Genomic DNA, 22,915 nt, shown 5'->3' on the forward strand with positions numbered 1-22,915 from the left:
GGATGCTTGACACATTTAAGGATCATAGCTTTCTTACTTTAAATAGAAATGAGCTTGGTTGCTGCCACTTAAAAGGGATGAATGGTATATTGTCTGTAAATGACTCTCTTTGGGAAAGCCAAGAGGACACAATACTGTAAACAGATGTACTTTGAGAGCGACGGCAGCATCCTTGCTGCAGGGACCTAGACACACATGCAGCTCAGTAAGGATAACCTTATCCCTAACGTCATGATGGAGGACGGTTCTGACAAAATGTGGTCCACTGGAGAAGGGAATGGCAAACCATTTCAGTATTCTTGCCTTGAGAACCCCATGAAGAGTATGAGAAGGCAAAAAGATAGTACACTGAAAGATGAACTCTCCAGGTTGCGAGGTGCCCAACATGCTACTGGAGGAGAGTAGAGAAATAGCTTCAGAAAGAGTGAAGAGGCTGTGCCAAAGCAAAAACAATGCCCAGTGGTGGATGTGACTGGTGATGCAAGTAAAGTCTGGTGCTGTAAAAAACAATATTGCATAGGAATTCGGAATGTTAGGTCCAAGAATCAAAGTAAATTGGAAGTGGTCAAACAGGAGATGCAAGAGTGAACACTGACATTTTAGGAATCAGTGAACTAAAATGGACTGGAATGGGTGAATTTAACTCAGATGACCATTATATATACTACTGTGGGCAAGAATCCCTTAGAAGAAATGGAGTAGCCTTCATAGTCAACAAGAGTCTGAAATGCAGTACTTGGGTACAATCTCAAAATGACAGAATGATCTCTGTTCATTTCCAAGGCAAAACATTCAATATCACAGTAATCCAAATCTGTGCCCCAACCACTAATGCCAATGAGGAGGAAGTTGAACGGCTCTATGATGACTTATAAGACTTAGAGCTAACACAAAAAAGGGTGTCCTTTTTATCACAGGGGACTGGAATGTAAAAGTAGGAAGTCAAGAGATACCTGGAGCAACAGGCAAAGTTGGCCTTGGAGTACAAAATAAAGCAGGACAAAGACTACCAGGGATTTGCCAAGAGAACACACTGGTCATAAAAATCACCCTCTTCCAACAACACAAGAGATGACTTTACACATAGACGTCACCAGATGGTCAATACCGAAATCAGATCGATTATATTCTTTGCAGCCAAAGATGGAGAAGCTGGATTTTTACAGTCAGTAAAAACAAGACCAGGAGTTGACCTGGCTCAGATCATGAACTCCTTATTGCCAAATTCTGACTTAAATTGAAGAAAGTAGGGAAAAACACTAGGGAAAACCATTAGGTCAGGTATGATCTAAATCAAATCCCTTACGATTATACAGTGGAAGTGACAAATAGATTCAAGGGACTAGATCTGATAGATAGAGAGCCTGATGAACTGTGAATGGAAGGTCATTATTGCCCAGAAGGTGGTGATCAAAAACATCCCCAAGAAAAAGAAATGCAAAAAGGTAAATTGGTTGTCTGATAAGGCCTTTCAAAAAGCTGAGAAAAGAAGAGAAGTGAAAGGCAAGGGAGAAAAGGAAAGAAATACCTATCTCAATGCAGAGTTCCAAAAAATAGCAAGGAGAGATAAGAAAGCCTAAGTGATCAATGCAAAGAAATAGAGGAAAACAATAGAATGGGAAAGACTAGAGATCTCCTCAAGAAAATTAGAGATACCAAGGGAACATTTCATGCAAAGATGGGCTCAGTAAATGACAGAAATGATATGGACCTAACAGAAGCAGAAGATATTGAGAGGTGACAAGAATGCACAGAAGAACTATACAAAAAAATAATCTTAATGGCCCAGATAACCATGATGGTGTGATCACTCACCTAGAGCCAGACATCCTGGAATGCAAACTCAAGTGGGCTTTATGAAGCATCACTATGAACAAAGCTAGTGGAGGTGATGGAATTCCAGTTGAGCTATTTCAAATCCTAAAAGATGGTGCTGTGAAAGTGCTGCATTCAATATGCCAGCAAATTTGGAAACTTGCGAGTGGTCAGAGGACCAGAAAAGTTTAGTTTTTATCCCAATCCCAAAGAAAGGTAATGCCAAAGAATGTTCAAACTACCACACAATCACACTCATTTCACATGCTAGCAAAGTAATGCTCAAAATTCTCCAAACTAGGCTGTTGAAACAGTACATGAGTCAAGAACTTCCAGATGTTCAAGCTGGATTTAGAAAAGGCAGAGGAACCAAGATCAAACTGCCAACATCCCTTGGTTCATAGAAAAAAGGAAGAGAATGCCAGAAAAACGTCTACTTCTGCTTCATTGACTACACTAAAGTCTCTGTGTGGATCACAACAAATTGTGGAAAATTCTTAAGGAGATTGGAATACCAGACCACCTTAGCTGCCTCCTGAGAAATCTGTATGCAGGTCAAGAAGCAACAATTAGAACCAGCCATGGAACAACTGACTGGTTCCAGAGGGGAAAGGAGTATGTCAAGGCTGCATATTGTCATCTTGCTTATTTAACTTATATGCAGAGTACACCATGCGAAAAGCCAGGCGGGATGAAGCACGATCTGGAATGAAGATTGCCAGGTGAAATATCAATAACCTCAGATACGCAGATGACACCACTCATATGGCAGAAAGTGAAGAGGAACTACAGAGCCTCTTGATTAAAGTGGAAGGAGAGAGTGAAAAAGTTAGCTTAAAACTCAACATTCAAAAAACAAAGATTATGTCATCTGGTCCCATCACTTCATGGCAAATAGATGCGGTAACAATGGAAACAGTGACAGACTTTATTTTCTTGGACTTCAAAATCACTGCAGATGGTGACTGCAGCCATGAAATGCAAAGATGTTTGCTCCTTGGAAGAAAAGCTATGACCAATCTAGACAGCATATTACAAAGCAGAGACATTACTTTGCCGACTAAGGGCTGTCTAGTTAAAGCTATGATTTTTCCAGTAGTCATGTATGGATGTAAGAGTTTGACCATAGAGAAAGCTGAGTGCCAATGAATTGATGCTTTTGAACTGTGGTGTTAGAGAAGACTCTTAGTCCCTTGGATTCTAAGAAGATTAAACCAGTCCATCCTAAAGGAGATCAGTCCTGAATATTCATTGGAAGGACAGATGCTGAAGCTGAAGCTCCAGTGCTTTGGCCACCTGATGCGAAGAACTGACTCGTTTGAAAAGACCCTGATGTTGGGAAAGATTGAAGGCAGGAGGAGAAGGGGAAGACAGAGGATGAGATGGTTGGATGGCTTCACTGACTTGGTGGATATGAGTTTGAGCAAGTTTCAGAACTTAGTGATGGACAGGAAAGCCATGGCTTACTGCGGTCCACAGGGTTGCAAAGAGTCGGACATGACTTTTGGACTGAACTGAACTGAATGTCAAGAATACTTCTCAGGAAGCCTTGACACTTTTGGTTCTTTTACTTAGCAGTAGAGGCTGTAGATTGATCAGGAAGCTGGTAAGAGTCTTTCATACACACACACACACACACACATACGCACAAGTATGCAATTGGTTGGAACCAAGATGCCCTCATGAATTCTGTATCTCCAGTGGCCTTTGATTCCTGGCCTTGTTAAATCTACATGTCTTCATCTTCCTTTTCTTTGTTCTTTCTTTTTGTTTTTCTTCCCACTCAATTACTGCTTGGTCAGCCTTCCTCTGTGAAGCAAATTAAAACTGTAAATTGGAAAGGTTTATGAACTTACAGAAGTAGGAAATAAAATTGGAGCTGGATGATATCATTGTAGGCAGCCCATGGCAGCTCCCTATGGTTCCCTCCCATGTCAGTTGTGCTTTATATGGGCCAGCAAATCCTTTGATTGGCACAGTGTTTTACTCTTGTGATGCTTCACATTGAGGTTGTAATCCCACTGTGCAGATGCCTTATGCTGTGTGATTAAAGATGATGAATCTTGTTAAACCAACTGCTCCAGGTGCCCACTAGTGGGCTACCAGCCTTAGCCCTTTAGAATAAATGCATATTGGGAATCAGACCAGATGTATCATCACCAAGCCCACCTTTCCATTATGGCCAGAACCAGCTAGTGCTGGTTGTTTACCTGTTTAAAATCGGAATGTTTGAGGCATAGATTTGGTTAAGTCCTCCTCGGCAATAACAGAAATTCACTCCAATACGAGTGTCCTGTGCTTCCAACAGCAGTTCTGTCTCAAGGACCTGCAAGTAATAAAAGGCAGTCTGTCAACTTTTGATTTTCTGGACCGTGAAGAGGAGGTGACTGAGTAAGTTTGCATTTACAGCAGAGGTAGATTTTAGCAATAACAGGCATGAAATGACTGTCTGGGACAGTTCTTAAAAAGAAAATCCCAGGTTCAAGCAGAATGATGAGAAATTTGTGGCAGCCATCAGAGTTTTCACCTGAAAAAAATAAAGAACAAAGACATAATGTGATGCTTCTCCATAAACTAAAAACCGAGATGGGAGTTAAAACCGGAGTACCTACTAACATCATTGACAACTTGTTTAGTCTTTTCATGCATCTCTTTCTGTTGCCTTGTCACTTTCCCTACTACACAAAGAAAAGTCACTATCTTTTCTCAAAAGAATATGTGACTATTTTAGTGAGCATTAATTACATATTAAATGCACCATCCCTATGCAGGGGTTCCCTGCAGCCTTAGCGCAATTTGAAGTTATTGTTAATAATAATTGAAAAACTTTCTAAATATATAATTCCAAAAGTTTATATTATCCTACTGTATCTTAAATTTTAGGTTTATTTGGAAGAATGTTTTAGGTAGGATTATTGTCTTTAGGAAGATCTATTATCTTTATTATTATATGCATTTGATACAGATGTTTGTCTGTGTACTTAGACAAAGCTAGATTGTCCTGTTTATTTTTAACTGGATTTTGAATTGAAATAGGATTTGAAAATTTTTGTTGTTAAAACAGCCACATTCTTACATTTAAAAAGTTATCTTTCTCTGGTTTTAGGTTAAAAGTACCTTAAGTTACTCTTGTTAATCTAATAGCAACACACACCCACACACACCCACACACACCCACACACACACAAGTTTATTGATGTCCATAGAGGTCAGTTGTGGTGTTTGCACACCTAGGTTTGAGACCTCATCCTGCTTCTTATTCCCTGTGGGACCCAGCACAAATCAAAACAAAACAAAACACACGTAACTGGATCTGTGATTTAATTCACTTTTCTGAAATCCTTGCCTTCCAATTTGATCAACGGTCAAAGAATTCTTTTATTTTTGAAGTTCTGGGTGTCTTCCATGAGAAGATCATTCCTGTTTTTTTTTTTTTTTTTTTCTTTCTGATTCTTTAATACTTATAATTGCTTTATCCTGTGTTTACAAAGAATAAATACGTGAACCATTCTACGTAGATAAGTGCTGGGTAATTGCCCTACTTTGTTATTGTTATATCCTTTGATTTGCATAAGATTGAATTATTTCAGTGGGTGTGCAATTGGAAGCATTGTTAAAGTTTTTTCTTTTCCTTTATCTGTTTCTCCAATGTTTCTCTCTTTCTTCTCTCTTTCTGTCTCTCAATTTGGAAGACACTGTGAGAATATGGAAAACAGATACACATATAAGATACAGTCTATTCAGGAAAGGATATACATAACGAGTTTGAAATAAAGAAAGGAGCTTATATTGCTATTCAGAAAGTATTTTTCAGTCTAGTCTCAGCTCACACTCATTCAGCACAGTTACCGCATGCTTTTCCTGGGCACTGGCAACCCAAGAGTCTGTCCCAACATCTGCTGAGATTGAATGAGTCTAATAGTTAAATTAGAGGAGGAAATGTGGTCAATTAAATACCACCACCGCCACCACCACTACCCCCAAAACATTTGGTTCCAAATAGAAAATTGCTTATATGAGTTGTTAAGTTTGGTGGATAAATTATTAGTTAGGAAAACCACAGGTTTTCTTTAAGTCACGAAAGAATTTTAACCCTTTATTTTTTGATTCTCTTGTTCTTCCTTTCATTCAATAATATTTTTGAGCCCTTATTTTATGCCAAATACTTTATCAGAAATTAGAGAAATAAAAAGTGAGCAAGACAAGCAAGGTGTCTGCCTTCAAGGGACTCATATTCCACCAGGATGAGATAGACAGGAAAGAACGTAATAAATAATTTATTACTGTCCATGATGTTGTTGTGAATTAAATAAAGAGGGAAACAGGCTGGAAAGTAAATGAAATCCTGATGGGGACTTCCTCAAATAGGAGAGTCTGAAGAAAGCCCATTTTGAGCTGCAACTTAAAGAAGGAAACGAGTCAGTTATCTGAAGTTCTGTAGGAAGGACATTTCAGTCTGTGGGTTGAGCAACAGCGGCAGACTTGAAGGCAGGGGTGGTCTTGAAATGTTCGGGTTGGGGGTGGGGGTACTGTGTGGTCCTAAAACTGAGCAACCTCAGAATGACCCAAAGGACTAGTCTTGCCTCTGATTCCTGAGCCCTGCCTCCAGGCAATAGGTCTGGGTGGGGTCTGAAAACATGCATTTCTCACAAGCCCCCAGGGCATGCAGGGGCCACTGACTAGGTGCCCAGACTCTGAGCATCATTGTGTGGTGAGAAATCAGAAGGAAGAGAGCTTGGTGTGTGCAGGTGAACGAACAGTAGGAAATGAGGCTGGAGGAGGAGGCGGGGGACCCTGGGATCTCACCCAGGAAAGAAAGTAGGACTCAGACTCAGATGAACAAATCATTGCGGATCCTTCTGGTCCTTGCTGAAACCCTGAAATCTCCCTGGTTCTTGAGAGGATTACCATGCAGTCAGTCTTTGAGGATTATCTGATTCTGAATAGCACTTGCCCCTTAATGCATCAGCGGGTAAAGAATCCACCTGCAATGCAGGAGACCCTGGTTCGATTCCTGGGTTGGGAAGATCCCCTGCATAAGGGAAAGGCTACCCACTCCAGTATTCTGGCCTGGAGAATTCCACAGACTATAGTCCAAGAGGTTGCAAAGAGTTGAACACAACTGAGCGACTTTGACTTTCACCTAATGAATGCAGAGCACATTCTTGTGCAATTTGGAAATGACCTGTAATTCCCTCTGTATGGAATTCCTGACCAACCTTTGACAAATGGAACTTTTTTCTCCCTTTGCAGAGCTGCATTCCCCCACACTCCAGTTTTGGAAGTATGGATCAGATCAGTTCCACATTTACTGAAACATATTCTCTGCATTGGGCACCACACTTGGTGCAGCAAGGACATAACCAAAAGCATAGAACGCGCTTTCTAACTGTAGGTAGCATTCCATCTTTTGGGGACAACTAGTAAAAAATGTGAGTTAGAGGATTGTGTAAGTGAGTACAGCGCCATGTGCAATAAAATGTTAAATATTGTCATATATAAACGGTAGTGATGTACATGATACGTGCCGTGGCCACTAAGAAATGGGAGAATTGTTGTCTAAAGTTACTGGGGAATATTCAATATCCCAGAGTCATTTTAGCTGATCCTTGGAAAATGACTAAAATTTGGCTAAAGGGAAAGAGAGAGGCATGGGAAAACTTTTGTCTTCAGATTCAATGAACCTGCAAAGGATTATTGTTTCCCTCAAGTTTTTGCTGGTCTGCTGTCTTTCAAGGCAAAGCCTTCCATGTGTTTCTGATTCTTGAGCACAATTGAATTACTAGCCCATTGTCTGGTGAGAGCTGTTTGGTCAGGGAGCCCCGTGGACTTCTCAGAAGCTTTTATCCTTTGAAAGAAGCCGTCCTGATTTGCTATTGTTAATAAGCCTTGTCCTACACAATGCTCAAGTTGAAGACCCACTGAGAACATGACCATGAACCTCCTTTCATCTCCGCATGGGGGAACTACATGGCATTTAGGAGCCGCAGAAACCCAGCAGCCATGCTGCTCCCCCAGTGCTAGTAATTGTCTTGAACTTTCTTATGTCGTATCTCAATAGTTTTGTGTTAGGAGCGATGGTCTGTACTGCGTCCATTCTTCATGGATAAATACAAAAAGTCTTGCCACCCAGAAGACAAACCCTCTGTAGTCATGCATCTCTTTTGAACATGCATCCTTGGACCCGATATGTTTACATTTCAACATTCTGTGCCTGGGAATTGTGAATATTCATTTACCGCAGTGGATATATTTTTACTGGGTCAAGTGGATTTTTGCATCAGATCCTGACTAATACATTTGATGAGTCAGTGGGCTCACCTCCCTTGTGACTTTCTGGAAAACTCATGAATATCCTGAATAGTAAGGTATTTCCTGTTGAAAGAAAGTGAAAGTGTTTGTCACTGAGTCGTGTCTGACTCTTTTTGACCCCATACACTGTAGCCTGCCAGGCCCCTCTGTCCATAGACTTCTCCAGGCTATGATACTGGAGTGGGTTGCCATTCCCTTCTCTTAAAGAGCTTTGCACCCCCAAATCCTAGAAGCTTGTGCAAACACAGTTTTCTGCCACTCCCTCCATGCTATTTCTAATTCAGTAGATCAGGGCTGGGGCCTAATAATTTGCATTCCTCTAAACAGTCCAAGGGGTTGCAAAGAGTCAGAGGTGACTGAGTGACTAAGCACAGCCCATCAACTTCCTAGGTGAAGCTGGTCTGAAACTATGCTTTAAGAACCTGTGAGGTAGTTAGTCTCAGAGTTAATTTCCCTAAATTGAACATCAGGATCCTTTAATAATCAAATGTGTGACCTTGGGTAAACTCTTTTACTTCATGAGCTTAGTTTTTTAAATCTGTGGTATGGAGGTAATCACCATTACTTACATTTTTAGGGTCACTGGCAAGCTTTGTGAGATAATGTAGACACAGTGCTTATCATCCAGTGCTTGTCACCCCCAAAACATCGATGTATGTTGGCTGCTGTATCCTCCTCCTCCTCTTCATTCTCATCAAACACCTTCCTAGCGTCCCGGGGTAGGCTGTAAAGAACTTTCATGCCTTAATTCACAAGGATCATGGGAGTGCATCTTTCTGCTTTAGCATTCTCCATTTAGAAAGACCATGCTCCGAATGAGGTATCTTTCTAGTTGAATGGTAGAGACGAAGCTCTTTTGCAGAGTCTGCCAGAAAGAGAACAGTGTGTTCAGCCCTCTCCCTTCCGTGTGTCACTGTTGATACTTTGTGGCTAAGTGTGTGTTTGTTGTCTTTTGTAAATATACAGTGACTTTTTTCTTGCATGATATAGAACTGATATTCTTGGCAGTGGTGTCTTTGAATGTTTTGGGGCTTGGGAAGAGTAAATTCAGGTGATGGCTTTGAATTTGATTAGTTTGAACACCTCTCTCTCTCTCTCTCCTTTTTTCTTCTTCCCTGCTCTTCTTATGAATTACTAGGACCAAGTACCACCTGCCAGGAGGATTCATGCGCCAACCAGGGGGTCTGTATGCAGCAGTGGGAAGGCTTCACCTGCGACTGTTCCATGACCTCCTATTCTGGAAACCAGTGCAATGATCGTGAGTACAGCTTTTTCATATTGGGATATTTTCAAAGAGTTCAGAGGTTTGGAGAAACCTTAAGGAACATTAGGTAAAAGAATGACTCTTCTGAACAATTCATAAGCAGTTTGCTCATCCAGAAACTTGGAAAATAGAAAGCTAATTTTCTTGTGGAAGAGCAGAGACATTTCTTGTTCAACCATACCAGATGTTTATCCATACGTCCTCCCTATTTTTCTTTAGATTACCTTTGACAAAACAATTAAGACAATATTTTTGTTCTAAGGAGTTCAGTTTTCCATTAATTAAATCATCTGGGTAACAGTTTTGAGACTCTCTCACTAACATAACGTAGAGGATATTAAGGAATACAGCTATTTTCTCAGAAAGTCTGAGTTTAGGGAATTTCTTAGGCCTTCCAAATGATGAAGACATTAAGAGTTTATTATTTTTTTCCAACTAGAAATGTTTAACACATTCTGAAGGGTCTTTCAAATGTAGGCAGAGATTCCTTCTGGATAAATGTATTGATATCTGTTTAGTTTATATGTGCATAGTCATTCTGTTTATATACGCATTTCTATTTTGCCAGTACGTTTATATGTATGTATCTGTGTATTCGCTTCATATTGGAAGACAGCCACTTGCTATTTTTGTCCACTAGTGAAGCTTTGGGTGCATCAGCCGTTTTCATTCTAGGAGAAGACTGATTTCATAAAGGCAATTCTAGCGCTTATGGTGGAAATATTCATACTTACGTTCTGTGGGAGTCTGTAACAGGTATCTCTGCTTCCTTCCAATGTGGCCACTGATGAGCAAACACTGGAAATTTCTGCATCTCTATTGCAAAGAGATTTGTTGAAAAGCCCTGACTTACTAGGTCCTGCTGACCTTCTGCTTTTCTAAAGGCAGCCTTCATGGTAGGAGTTTATTTTTATAATCTGAACTCATAGGTGCTGTTAATTGGTTTGGTAAAAAAGATGCATAATGCGATATGAACAAATACTAAAGTTGTATTACAGTTTGTGCAGGTGGGAGTGGGTGCCAATCACAGTGCTGTCTCTAATGTGTCTATTTGGTTTTCCTGGATTCCTCACATCTCAACTTTGATCAAGTCTGTAGTAATCTCTCGTCCTGGTTTCCATTTTTGTTTTTTAGTAGCTGTTTTTTTTGTCTGTGTATTCTGTCAGTCACTTAAGACACACTAAGGAAAAATAAGTGGGGAATCTGGATATGTAGAGAGAAAATTTTTTGAAACTCGTTGATCTAGATGTAAGCGTTTGCCTCTGTATTTATACTTCAAAGAACACATTCTTTGCAGAAAATTTTGGCATTAGATGGCTCTCCAATTATTTGGTGTTATTGCAAGTCCTATTTCCATGTTTATGATTTGGAAATACTGTTTCACTCTGAAACAGGCAGCGATAGACCCATCCAGGGTCCCTGAGCAATTGTGCTGTATGCTCTTTTTCCTCCAATTTGTCTGCATGGGAGACTTTTTTCCTAAGTGGTAGCATAATGCTTCTTTATCCTCACAAGTTTATTCCATATTACACATACATACATATCACTTCCGGTAGAACGTGATCAGGAAGAGACTGCACACAGGAAAGGGTGAAAGGTAAGTTCTCTAACGGCGGTGAATAGACACAGTCTTCAGAAGGTATGTATGCATTTTTCTCTTGCTGACATGTTCCTTTCTGCCACCTGCACCAGGCATGGTTTGCTGCTAAAAATCAACCAGGATCCTCTCCAGTTTTCTATGATTGTTTTTGACTTTGTCAAGAACAGATTGTACCTCAGTCTGGGATGAGGACTATTGCATTATCTGACCTGAGCAATTTGTCAATGTGTCGTGAAGTACCAGAACCAGTCCTGGGAAAGGTCAGTGTTTCTTTTGTGGCAGTAGATCCTCATCCTCCAAAAACGTTTTAAGACATCCAGGCTGAGGGTAATGTATTTTGAATTTTATCCTGTAAACAATGCAGTGGAATTTTTGATTGTTAAAGACTTCTGAGCCCAAATCCTTGAAAGAGTCTTCTTGCCTGTTCTCCTCTTGGAGAGTGGACCAGACACAGCATGTCAGTAGCTCAGAGAAAACTGGTCCAAGGAACCAGGAGGGGAAATGGGGCGTTGTCATCGAAGGTCAAGTATTAAGTTAAGGAACTTGGCGTTCTCTGTATGGGGACACGCAAGCCTCTGGGCTCACTGAATCCATTTCTTCCCTATGGAGCTCAGCTATCTTGGGTCAATCCTCTTTCCTTGTTCACCTTGGTGCTTGCATTCCCCTGGCTCCTCAGCAACCACCGTTGGGAGGTGGTAGCATCCGCTGGATTGTGGCTTTGGGAGCCCTCATTCACATTTGGAGGCCAGGAATCGCTGGTCGCTGTGACATTTCTTGTTTGTTGGTATGGCAGGAGATAGTTTCATTTCACAGGGGAGATGTTTGAATAAGTTTCCATGAGTGGTTTCTCAGGATAGCAGATAGAAATGAAAACATCTCAATTAGTTATTGCAAATCCAAGAATCGAAACTTGTTCAATAGGGAAATGACTAGGCTAAGATATTTTCCAAAGTAAGATGCTCAGCTCATCATATGTAGAAAAGTTGATTACATCATGTTTGCATTTTAGAGTCTCACTCACTTCTTCTAGCGTTGGTTCTATCACTTGTAACTTTTGTTATTTCTTGCCTGTTTGCTCAATTTGACATTTGCTTGACAGTTTCAGGGTGCTGTCACATAGAAATGGCCTCCATAAGTAGAATTTACATTTAAAAACTGTGCCTCCTTTAGTATGAGTAGACCAAGCCTGGATGGTTTTAACTTTATTCTCTCATTCTTTGTGAGAGCAATGTGGATTGATGGAGGCCATGGGGTAAATTTCTGGTTCATCCTTATAAAGATAGCTGTAAAACTGATATAAGTGGTTGTCAAAGAACGGCATGTGTTCTCTGAGGCTGGTCAGTTCAGTTCAGTCACTCTGTCGTGTCTGACTCATTGTGACCCCATGGACTGCAGCACACCAGGCTTCCGTGTCCATCACCAACTCCACAGAGTAGAAAATAGAAATCGTCTGATTGGAGACGCAAGTGTAATTGATTTATTAATTGTCTTACCTAGTTTTAAGGCATCCACCGTTTCACATAATGGTAAAATCATAGTTTTGTTAAGTGATGTTTCAGGCTGTTTTGAAACTACAGCAGGCACACTCATCCCAGATGCAATTTTGAGTTCCTGTAGGACCCAGTAAGATCTTTGGAAGGACACACAAGTAACATGCTCCAAAGAAAGTCTTCTGTTCGGAAACATTCAAAGCCGAGGGGGCTGATTGCCCTGAGAGTAAGCACCAGCTGCATCCAACTTGATGACATGTTGTAGGGGCTACATTTTAAAAACAACAAAAGATAGGAACCTTTTACAGGTCCTGGTAAGGAGATTCCTTTTGGATATTGGGTTCTTATTGGTATTTTTAAATCAGGGCTGAGAATCAGGGCAGTTCTAGTATCCTGCAGCCCTTGCACCATCAGGAGAATCCAAAACCCCTTTCCCGTGTGGAGTGGCAATGCCGCTTCCACTGGCAGCCTGTTGTTGGCTTCCTCTCTCCTTCACGATGCCACACAGTGTCACACAAAACCCAGCCCACTCGTGCATTCCCACACGTATGCAAAAAAGTGATCATTGGGGAGGGCTTGTTGAAAACACCAACGTTGAACACCTCACATCTATCCTCACCACCTCGTTACTTTTAGGCCTGTTCATGACAACTCTTTAGCGTTGTCTGCGATTTTGGAATCTCGCAGTTGTGTCTGTGCCCCGGAGAAATGAACACGGGGCCGTCTGTGTCATGTGAGTCCCCACGTCAAGTTCTTGGATTTATAAATTGAGTGTTTATAATGGTTTTGTGGGGGTGAAGAGAAAGGAATGAACATGGGTTCTCAGCCCACCTTCAGCCAGCTACGTGTACGATGTTGCTCAAGGTAGACTGAGAGCTACTTGGAGAAATGGTGGGTTCACACTGGCATGTGATAACAGATGCTCTTTGCTTGCAACAAATCAATAGCAAGCAGCTATGGATCGTGCAGACAGTGGTGTGTGAGGCACCTTTTCAGACAGTTTTCTGCTGGAGTGGCTGTTGAGCAGCACTGTTGGCTATCGATTGGCCTTTTTATTTATTGTGTGGGTTTATTTATTTTTTAATGTAGGTGGGTGTATTGACTACATCTGTTAAAAACACATTTCCCATTCAGGCTTCCGAAAAATGAATAATATACACATAATTTAGTGCACAAACAAGGGGACAGACGTGTGTGTGTTAGTTCTGTCTCTTGAGTTCATATAGGTACCCTGGCATTGTGTTACCAGCCTATGTTGTATGTAGAGCACTAATTTCCACGGATATCATACTACAATATGTCCATGATTTTGGTGATGTGTTTGCTCCTTGCCTCTGTTTTCAGGCTTTGCCTGTCCAGCAAATAGGCCATATTTGAGAAGTTCTCAGTCAAGGCCTCTATCTTCTGCTTAGAACACACTTTATCATTTATTCATTTATTCACTCACCGGACATTTCTAATTTGCAGATAGGATCATGAATAACATCCATCCTGTTCTTAAAGACATTACAGTCTAGTGGGGGAAGATACGTATGAAAGTGCTTGAATAGAAATACGAACGGTAAATAGAAGTCATAAAGTGGAAGGGGATCAACCCTCCCTGGGGCTGAGACTCCATCTTGGAGAGCTACTGCCTTTAGAAAAGTTTTCATTGACAAATGAGTCTTGGAAAATATGCAAGTGCTTCCTAAGCAAATATGACATGAACTAGGGTTGGGTAGGTAAGGCCGCATTCCGCCAAGCACAGAGAAATAAAGTACAGTCACTGTTAATGTTCTGGCTATTTCCTCCCATGTTTTTTTCTCCCCCTAACCTTTTGCAAATACATGGGCCTCCTCTTGCGCAGGTATTCTACCTGTGAGTAAACCCGTGTGCCCACACCTGTCCCCATCAGAGCACGGGGGACTTTCAAAGCCCCGACCTTTGGTTGGGAGAAGGCTGGAGCTGTGTGGGAAGGACACCCTCCTTGAGTTGGAGGAAGTTCTGGAAGCCTCTTGGGTCAGGGATGGGGCTTGGCTGGCCCTTCTTCAGTGGACTCCAAGGAACCTGGAAGGAAGCCTTCCTTCCCTTTGGTGGTTAAGCCTTCAGAGTGTAGTTCTAAAGGGTGGGTGTCTGGGTGGGGTGAGCTCTCTGAGATAGGCTGGCTCCTACCCTCTGTCTCCCTGTGGGACAGCACAGAGCCTGTAGCAGTCAGCGTGTGCTGAGTAAAGAGTCGGCATGTGCTGAGTGAATAAGAGAGTGACTGATTCTCCTTGGGGTCTTCAGCTGGCTGTCACTCCTGCCACAGATCTCAGGGCTCCCATTCTGAGACAGTCATTTTCTCCCAGAGAATCTCTCCTTCAATTCCTGTCTATTCTGGCACCAGGTCAGAAGACAGTATTCCGATATTATGTGGATTCAGCTCCCTCTATTACCTCTATAGAAAATGCTGTTGCCAGATTTCTTTCCCGTCTTTATTCTAAGCATTTGTGTGGGTAAACTTACACTCAGGTTAAAGTTTGTGCTCTTATTGCACAACATGCATTTTCAAAGTATAAAAACAATTAGATTTCCTAATTTCCTTTAGTAGAATGTGTGTGATGGTGCCCAGGTCATTGGAAAAGAAGCCCCTGGTGTGTTGAATCTCTTGCTGAGTCCTGGGTATAAATAACCCTAATAGGGTCCACATCGTATTTCACTGAACCATTGGTAGACCTTTATCTTGGAAATTTAATTATAATAAACCATATTTTTAAAAGGTTGATTTGTAATGTATATAACATTGCATTATAAAAAACTTCATAGCATAGTCATTAGGTTAATCAGCTTTAGAATCAAATTGCTTTAAATGCCAATTCTAACTCTATCATGATGAAATTGAATTAGTCACTTAGCTTCTTTTGTTACAGTACAAGGGGTGTGATCAGTACTTAGTAAACAGGAGCAGTAATAGGTTTTAATATATCTAATAGTATTTGCTACTTGTCAATTCTTTGTTTTGTTCCTGACATTCTGCTGTGACCTTTAAAGATGTCATCCCTTTGGTCATCCCAAGTGTGTTAGTCGCTCAGTCGTGTCTGGCTCTTCGTGACCCCATGGACTGTAGCCCGCCAGGCTCCTCCGTCCATGGGATTTTCTAGGCAAGAGTACTGGACTGGGTAGCCATAACCTTCTCCAGGGGGTCTTTCCAAATCAGGGTTCAAGCCCGGAGCTCCCGCACTGCAGGCAGATTCTTTACTGTCTGAGCCACCAGGGAAGCCCTAGTCACTCCAAATTCCTGAAGAAATACTCTTCTTCTCTGGTCCTGATTTCTACAATGGGAAAACTGCAGTCACACAGGAACTGGCTGAGTCAGCACTTGAACCCAGGTTTGTTTGACATGAAAAGTCACATTATCATTAGATTTGCTGCTACTTAGTCCTTATTAGAAATAAGCACAGAGAGCATCAGCACTAGTTGCTAGACTAGAGGACTTAAAATTTCAGCTGCGCAAGTCTTCTCAGACAACTGAATTATATAAGAATATAGACTTGGAACGGAGAAGGCAATGGCATCCCACTCCAGTACTCTTGCCTGGAAAATCCCATGGACGGAGGAGCCTGGTAGCCTGCAGTCCATGGGGTTGCTAAGAGTCAGACACGACTGAGCGACTTCACTTTCACTTTTCACTTTTGTGCATTGGAGAAGGAAATGGCAACCCACTCCAGTGTTCTTGCCTGGAGAGTCCCAGGGACAGGGAAGCCTGGTGGGCTGCCATCTCTGGGGTTGCACAGAGCCAGCACGACTGAAGTGACTTAGCATAGCATGGCATAGACTTGGAAAGGGCTTCAGCTCAGACGGAAAAAATCCACCTGCAATGTGGGAGACCTGGGTTCGAGCCCCCCAGAGGAGGGCATAGCAACCCACTCCAGTATTCCTGCCTGGAGAATCCTCATGAACAGAGGAGCCTGGTGGGCTGCAGTCCATGGGGTCGCAAAGAGTTGGACACGACTGAGCAGTAGAGCACAGCTCAGCACATAGACTTGGAAAAGATAAGCTCTGTGTTCCTGGTTATTAATTTTATCCTATTCTGAAATTTAGAACACTTTAGTTGTTTCTAATACTCAGATGAGGCCATGAAGTTAGAAGATCTTTAGGTATTAAAGATTTAGACTTAGAATATCCCCTGTAGCCTCTGATATTTATATTTTCATTCTCTGTTGACCACCTTCTGATTTCCATTTTCTTTTTACTTTATTACAGTTTTAGTTTATGTCCTATAGCAGAGTGGATGAGACAGCTGATGTGGAGTGGATGGCATCTATTCAAATCTGGACTGTGTTGTTTAATGGCTGTGTTACCTTGGTGCTACTTAATTAATTCCTTTGTGTCTCTAGAATGTAGATATTTTTATGTTCTACCTTATTAGAGTGTTGTAATGATAAGTTGAATTCATAATTGTGAAGTTCCGGACATGGCATGTAATAGTCCCTACAGAACTATTAGCTACTCTTCAGTCTAGTTTTCAGAAAGTTAAAAACATGACTCATACAAATGTAGTTTTCATAAAGTTAAAACATAACTCATATAAATATAGAATGAATATGTGCCCAAATTTATTTAACTCCTCAATGAGGGAAGCAACAATATGGTTAAATGTAAGCAACAAGATCACAAAAGATTATTTGAAGAACTGGATATTTATAGGCATTAAAAAGAATATTAAAATACAAATTTAGGTTCAGTATAAAACTGGTGAATGTCTCACAGGGTAAAAGGCTCTTAACTTTTGATGTTATTTATTCTTCTGAACAGGATTTCCCTGTTGGCTCAGATGATAAAGAATCTGCCTGGAGATTCTGGACTGACCCCTGGGTCAGGAAGATCCCTGGAGAAGGAAACAGCAACCCACTCCAATATTTTTGCCTAGGAAATCCCACGGACAGAGGAGCCTGGCCGGCTACAGTTCGCGGGGCCACAAGAGTCAGACATAACTTGGTGGCTAAACCACCACCACCACCACGTTCTGTTGAACAGTTGATCTCTGCTGAATAGAATCTACAGGTTAATTATCATCTCATAGACTCTGGGCTTCAATTAATAGTAAATATCTATTTCAAACAAGGATACATTTTCCCATAAAACTAAGTATTTCTTGTGTGGATATGTTAAACAACATCCCTGTGGTGGTGGTTTAGTCGCTAAGTCATGTCCGACTCTTAGGACCCCATGGGCTATAGCCTGCCAGGTTCCTCTGCCCATGGGATTCTCCAGGCAAGAATACTAGGTGGGTTGCCTTTTCCTCCTCCAGGAGATCTTCCTGACCCAGGGATTGAACCTGGGTTTCCTTCATTGTAGGCGGTCTTCTGCATTGCAGATGGATTCTTTACTGAAAGCCCTATAAGGCATTTTAAGGACACGTCTCTCTCAGTCTTTTTTTCTAAGTTTTGGATAATTTTTCTTTTTATGTTCTGTTAAATTACAAATCCTATTTACCTTGAATATTGTCCTTATATCATTACTTTTACTTTTAACTGCTTACACTGTGTGCCAGTCATGGTGCTGAATTTATGTCATTTTTGTCATCTACACAGCATGAGAAAGTAGATGTTCTTCTGATCCCTGTTTCACAGATGAGGAAGCTGAGACAGGCTTGGCAGGTTTAGGCAGGCAGAGACTGAGTCCAGAGAAGGCAGGAAGGCTGGGAGAAGCAGCCTGGCACCATGATCAGCAAGATCCAGGGGGAAGGCAGATACAAAAGAAGCATTCACCAGTGAGCAGCACCGAAAGTGATGCTCCCATTTATTAATATTTCTCCTTTGCCTCTGTGTTTTATTCCTGGGCCACAGATATTCAGTGTTGCTGAAAGAAGGCCAGGAGATGCAGTGAAACCCAAAGTCATCTTCGAGTGAGGAGGATGGTACTGGTACTCTTGGGAACAGTTTTGTAGATGCAGCTTGTGGCTAGCTTGTGGGAATCATGGGAATCACTCTTGCTTATAAACACCCCTGATATCAGGAAGTGACTATTTTGTGCCTAAAATCTACTGTACTGCTGGTATTAATACATGGTGTCAGATAGATTCAACAAGAGCCAGGACTGCTTACAGCTTTTGTTTTGCACAACCATCCATAGAAACAAAGCTGGGTAACATTTGTTTCTACAAATTCCAGTTGATACTTGGACCTGTGGTTCAAGGAGAAATGGGCTCCAGAATTCAGGGATCTGTTGCTGGTCAGGAATTGTTATGAGTTGTAACAATCTTTGGCCTCACTAATTTCATTTCAGCCGTCTTCAGCATGCTGTATTTGTAGGCCATTTTTATTGCTTATGTTTAATTATGATCCATTTATTTCTGGTGTGCTGGGCTAGTTACTTATTGATGGTGACGGCAGTAATCCGCTGAGAGCCTATTGGTCCAGAGAGTGTAATTTTATATTATCTTGTTAGTCATATTCAGATACAATTTTAATGTATTTTTCAATATAGACTTATAATTTCCTACATTTCCATTTATTAGCATTTACATGCAGAGGCAAAAGAAATGCAAATGACTTTATCTTTTCTTGTAAAATAGAGCTAGTAAATATAATTTGGTTTCCTTCCCTTATTTTTTCCTGTTAACATTTTTTTTAGAGGGGATATTTCGGGGTATACAATTCTCATTCAGCAAAATGCACAGATCTTAAGTGCATTATTATAAACATTTATAACCATATAACCAGCATTCTGGTTAAGATAATGGACGGTTCCATCTTCCCAGAGGGATCCCTCGTGCCTCTGTCAGTCATTCATTCTCCTCCTCTGCGAGGTCACTACAGCTTGGATTTTTATCAGCGTCCATGAGTTTTGTCTGTTCTTCAGTTTAGTACAGTTCAGTTGCTCAGTCGTGTCCGACTCTTTGCGACCCCATGAATCGCAGCACGCCAGGCCTCCCTGTCCATCATCAACTCCTGGAGTTCACTGAGACTCACATCCATCGAGTCAGTGATGCCATCCAGCCATCTCATCCTCTGTCATCCCCTTCTCCTCCTGTCCCCAATCCCTCCCAGCATCAGAGACTTTTCCAATGAGTCAACTCTTCGTATGAGGTGGCCAAAGTACTGGAGTTTCAGCTTTAGCATCATTCCTTCCAAAGAAATCCCAGGTCTGATCTCCTTCAGAATGGACTGGTTGGATCTCCTTGCAGTCCAAGGGACTCTCATGAGTCTTCTCCAACACCACAGTTCAAAAGCATCAATTCTTCGGCGCTCAGCCTTCTTCACAGTCCAACTCTCACATCCATACATGACCACTGGAAAAACCATAGCCTTGACTAGATGGACCTTTGTTGGCAAAGTAATGTCTCTGCTTTTGAATATGCTATCTAGGTTGGTCATAACTTTCCTTCCAAGGAGTAAGTGTCTTAATTTCATGGCTGCAGTCACCATCTGCAGTGATTTTGGAGCCCAGAAAAATAAAGTCTGACACTGTTTACACTGTTTCCCCATCTATTTGCCATGAAGTGATGGGACCAGATGCCATGATCTTCGTTTTCTGAATGTTGAGCTTTAAGCCAACTTTTTCACTCTCTACTTTCACTTGTCTTGGATATGTATAAATGGGATCGCCCAATATGGGATCATCTATGTCTGCTTTCTCTAGCTCCATGGAATGTGTTTAAGGGGCACACATGCCCCTGTGCCTTCTGGTTGCCTGGCTCTCTCCTGACTCTCAGCTCCATCTCCTCACCTGAAGGAGTCTTCAGGACTGCACTTAGGGTTCTCACCCTGCTGCTGCTGCTGATGCTAAGTCGCCTCAGTCGTGTCCGACTCTGTGCGACCCGACAGATGGCAGCCCACCAGGCTCCCCCGTCGCTGGGATTCTCCAGGCAAGAACACTGGAGTTGGTTGCCATTTCCTTCTCCAATGCATGAAAGTGAAAAGTGAAAGGGAAGTCTCTCAGTCGTATCCGACTCTTTGCGACCCCATGGACTGTAGCCCACCAGGCTCCTCCGTCTGTGGGATTTTCCAGGCAAGAGTACAGGAGTGGGGTGCCATCGTCTTCTCCTTCTCGCCCTGCACCATGGTGCAAAACGTCCTCCTAAGGCCATAAAGTGAGCACTGGCGGCTCACCTTGTTTGTCTTCCCCCTTTCGGGAATCACTGTCCTTTGCCTGATGTCCAGCGTCTTCCATAGTTTAACATCCCTTGTCCTTGTCTTGGTTGTTTCAGATCATTCGTTTCAGATCCAATTACTGTTACCCTGTTGAGGTTGGAAGTAGGTGTCTGCTTGTTTTCTCTTTCCTTGACTTCGTCTCTGCACTTGGACACTGGGGCAAGTGGAGAGGGAAGGATGTTGACCTGACATGCAGTGTGCTGTGATTTAAACCGCAACCTCTAGGGATGATGTAAGGCTTGCATTAGCTCTGGGACAGCCCTGGTAGCCTAGAATATTCTAGGACATTTATTTATTTGGTATATGGGACTATCCTGCAACACCAGTTACAGGCCCTCTGCAGTCAAACAGTCTTCCCTGGCAAGAGAAACTGTGCCAAGCTAGTTGCACATCTGCAAATGTGTCTCCATCGAGCAGTTCTTCATCTGAGTTTCATTTACAGGGTCCCCATTGCTTTTCCCCTGCAGTCTCCCTGGTAGCACTTGATTAAGCTCAGTGGGTACAGGAATTGATTTGGCTCTTGCAGCCAGCTGTTCTTATTTTCCTTACCTAGGATTGTCATTTGTTTTCTCACCTACCTTTGTCCTGTGGATCTTTGCCGCCTGATCCATATCTCTTGGCCAAATGAAATTAAGAAGTGTTTTCAAACAAAAATTTTGGAGTCTTAAGGGAAGTGGAAGTATTTCTGTGCTGGGGACTGTTCTGACTGTTGGCGCTCCTTGTTTTGGTCGTTAGATGCTTTTGTAGATGGTTTTGTGCACTTATCTTTGATGCAAATCTCCAAAAATATAAACAAGAGGGGACGTTGCATGGTTGATGCTTTTTAGTTTTAACATTTTTTTTATAAGATTATACAAGCTCACTAATGAAAATCTGGAAAATGCATAAAAGTATAAGAAAAAAACATGCATAATGTTACCAATTATATGACCTTGTTTCAGGCTATCCATGGTGTCCAGCACATACTAGATGTTCAGGCAATATTTGCTGAGTGAACAACTGAGCCTTGCCTATTTTCAGAGTCTGAGTTGTGCAAAGGTCCTAGCATTCTTTTCATGAGACGAATAGCATTTCTACCAGGGCTAGGTGTTTTCTTGCCAGAAGGAATGCTTTTAGGCATTCAGGAATTATAATTAGCATCCCAATATGCAGTTTTCTTCTTTGGATGAAAAATGAAAATGTCAAGATGTGTTTATTTCTTTTCTCTCTTGACCTTGTCCCTTCTCAGTAGAAAGCCTTGCAGTTTCTAAACTGTTATACTTAGTTGAATCTATCTAGAAGTAGAATAGTTTTGCAGTGGATTGCAGTTTGAAGGAAAGAGCCCTTATCATAAGTATGGGGAAGGAGCCTCCCGGGTCCCAGTTTTTTTTTCTGTGGCATTTGCTTCTAGAGAGATGTCATGGTTTATTTCACATGATGAGATTTCTTGTAACACTCTAGTCCTCTAGAGGTCTAGTGAGACAGAACTCTTCTGCTTTAATATCATTCGTCAATTTCTGCTGAGTTTTAGGTGACCTAAACTAGTGCATAATATATGATTGGAAAATGTAAATGCACCATGTGCTGAAAATGCAAAACACAAAGGTTTCTTGATTTTTTTACACCACGGGTTTCAAGAGTTCTATATCTCTGTGGGAGAATTCATCCAATCTTAGTAAACTCTTTGTAACCACTCTTGGGAGCGTTGATGGATACCAACAGTATGTGGCTATGGGCATTATTTCCTAGTCAGTTCAATGGATGCTTTTTCTAATCAGTCCTCAACTACATGTAAAGCTGCAATTTTACCCAGATATGTTTATATGAGTAAAACCAAATCTGTTTGCTGCTGCTGCTGCTGCTAAGTCGCTTCCGTCGTGTCCGACTCTGTGCGACCCCATAGACGGCAGCCCACCAGGCCCCACTGTCCCTGGGATTCTCCAGGCAAGAACCCTGGAGTGGGTTGCCATTTCCTCCTCCAATGCATGAAAGTGAAAAGTGAAAGGGAAGTCGCCCAGTCGTGTCCGACTCTTAGCGACCCCATGGACTGCAGCCCACCAGGCTCCTCCATCAATCTGTGTTTATATAAATACAAATAGGTACCTGTGCATATATACACATTATGAATAAATACAAATTTCTTTTAAGTTTTTTTTGTTTGTTTCCAATGGTTCTGAAATATTTTTTTCCATCCATATAACTTTGTTTCTGAGGCTTAGGGGGTCGCAGATCAGGAATCTGTCCGCTCTTCAGGATATTTGGCAGAAAGTCCCTTTTATCTGAACTGAATACTCAATATGTGGGGTATGATTTTATCTCTGAAAAATTATTTGGGGAGGGC

At 41.7% G+C, this 22,915-nt stretch overlaps 1 protein-coding gene across 10 annotated transcripts in view; it reads left to right on the forward strand.

Moving 5' to 3' along the window:
* Positions 1-22,915, forward strand: part of NRXN3 (neurexin 3) — a 1,810,124-nt gene that overhangs the window by 873,576 nt on the left and 913,633 nt on the right. For all 10 annotated transcript variants that reach the window (XM_070797936.1, XM_070797932.1, XM_070797934.1 and 7 more), the window contains one exon: positions 9,266-9,385. In XM_070797936.1, coding sequence (XP_070654037.1) covers positions 9,266-9,385 — 120 coding nt within the window. The remainder of the gene's footprint in view (positions 1-9,265; positions 9,386-22,915) is intronic.

This window comes from Bos indicus, chromosome 10 (genome assembly GCF_029378745.1).
Source record: "Bos indicus isolate NIAB-ARS_2022 breed Sahiwal x Tharparkar chromosome 10, NIAB-ARS_B.indTharparkar_mat_pri_1.0, whole genome shotgun sequence".
NCBI classification, from domain to species: Eukaryota; Metazoa; Chordata; class Mammalia; order Artiodactyla; family Bovidae; genus Bos; species Bos indicus.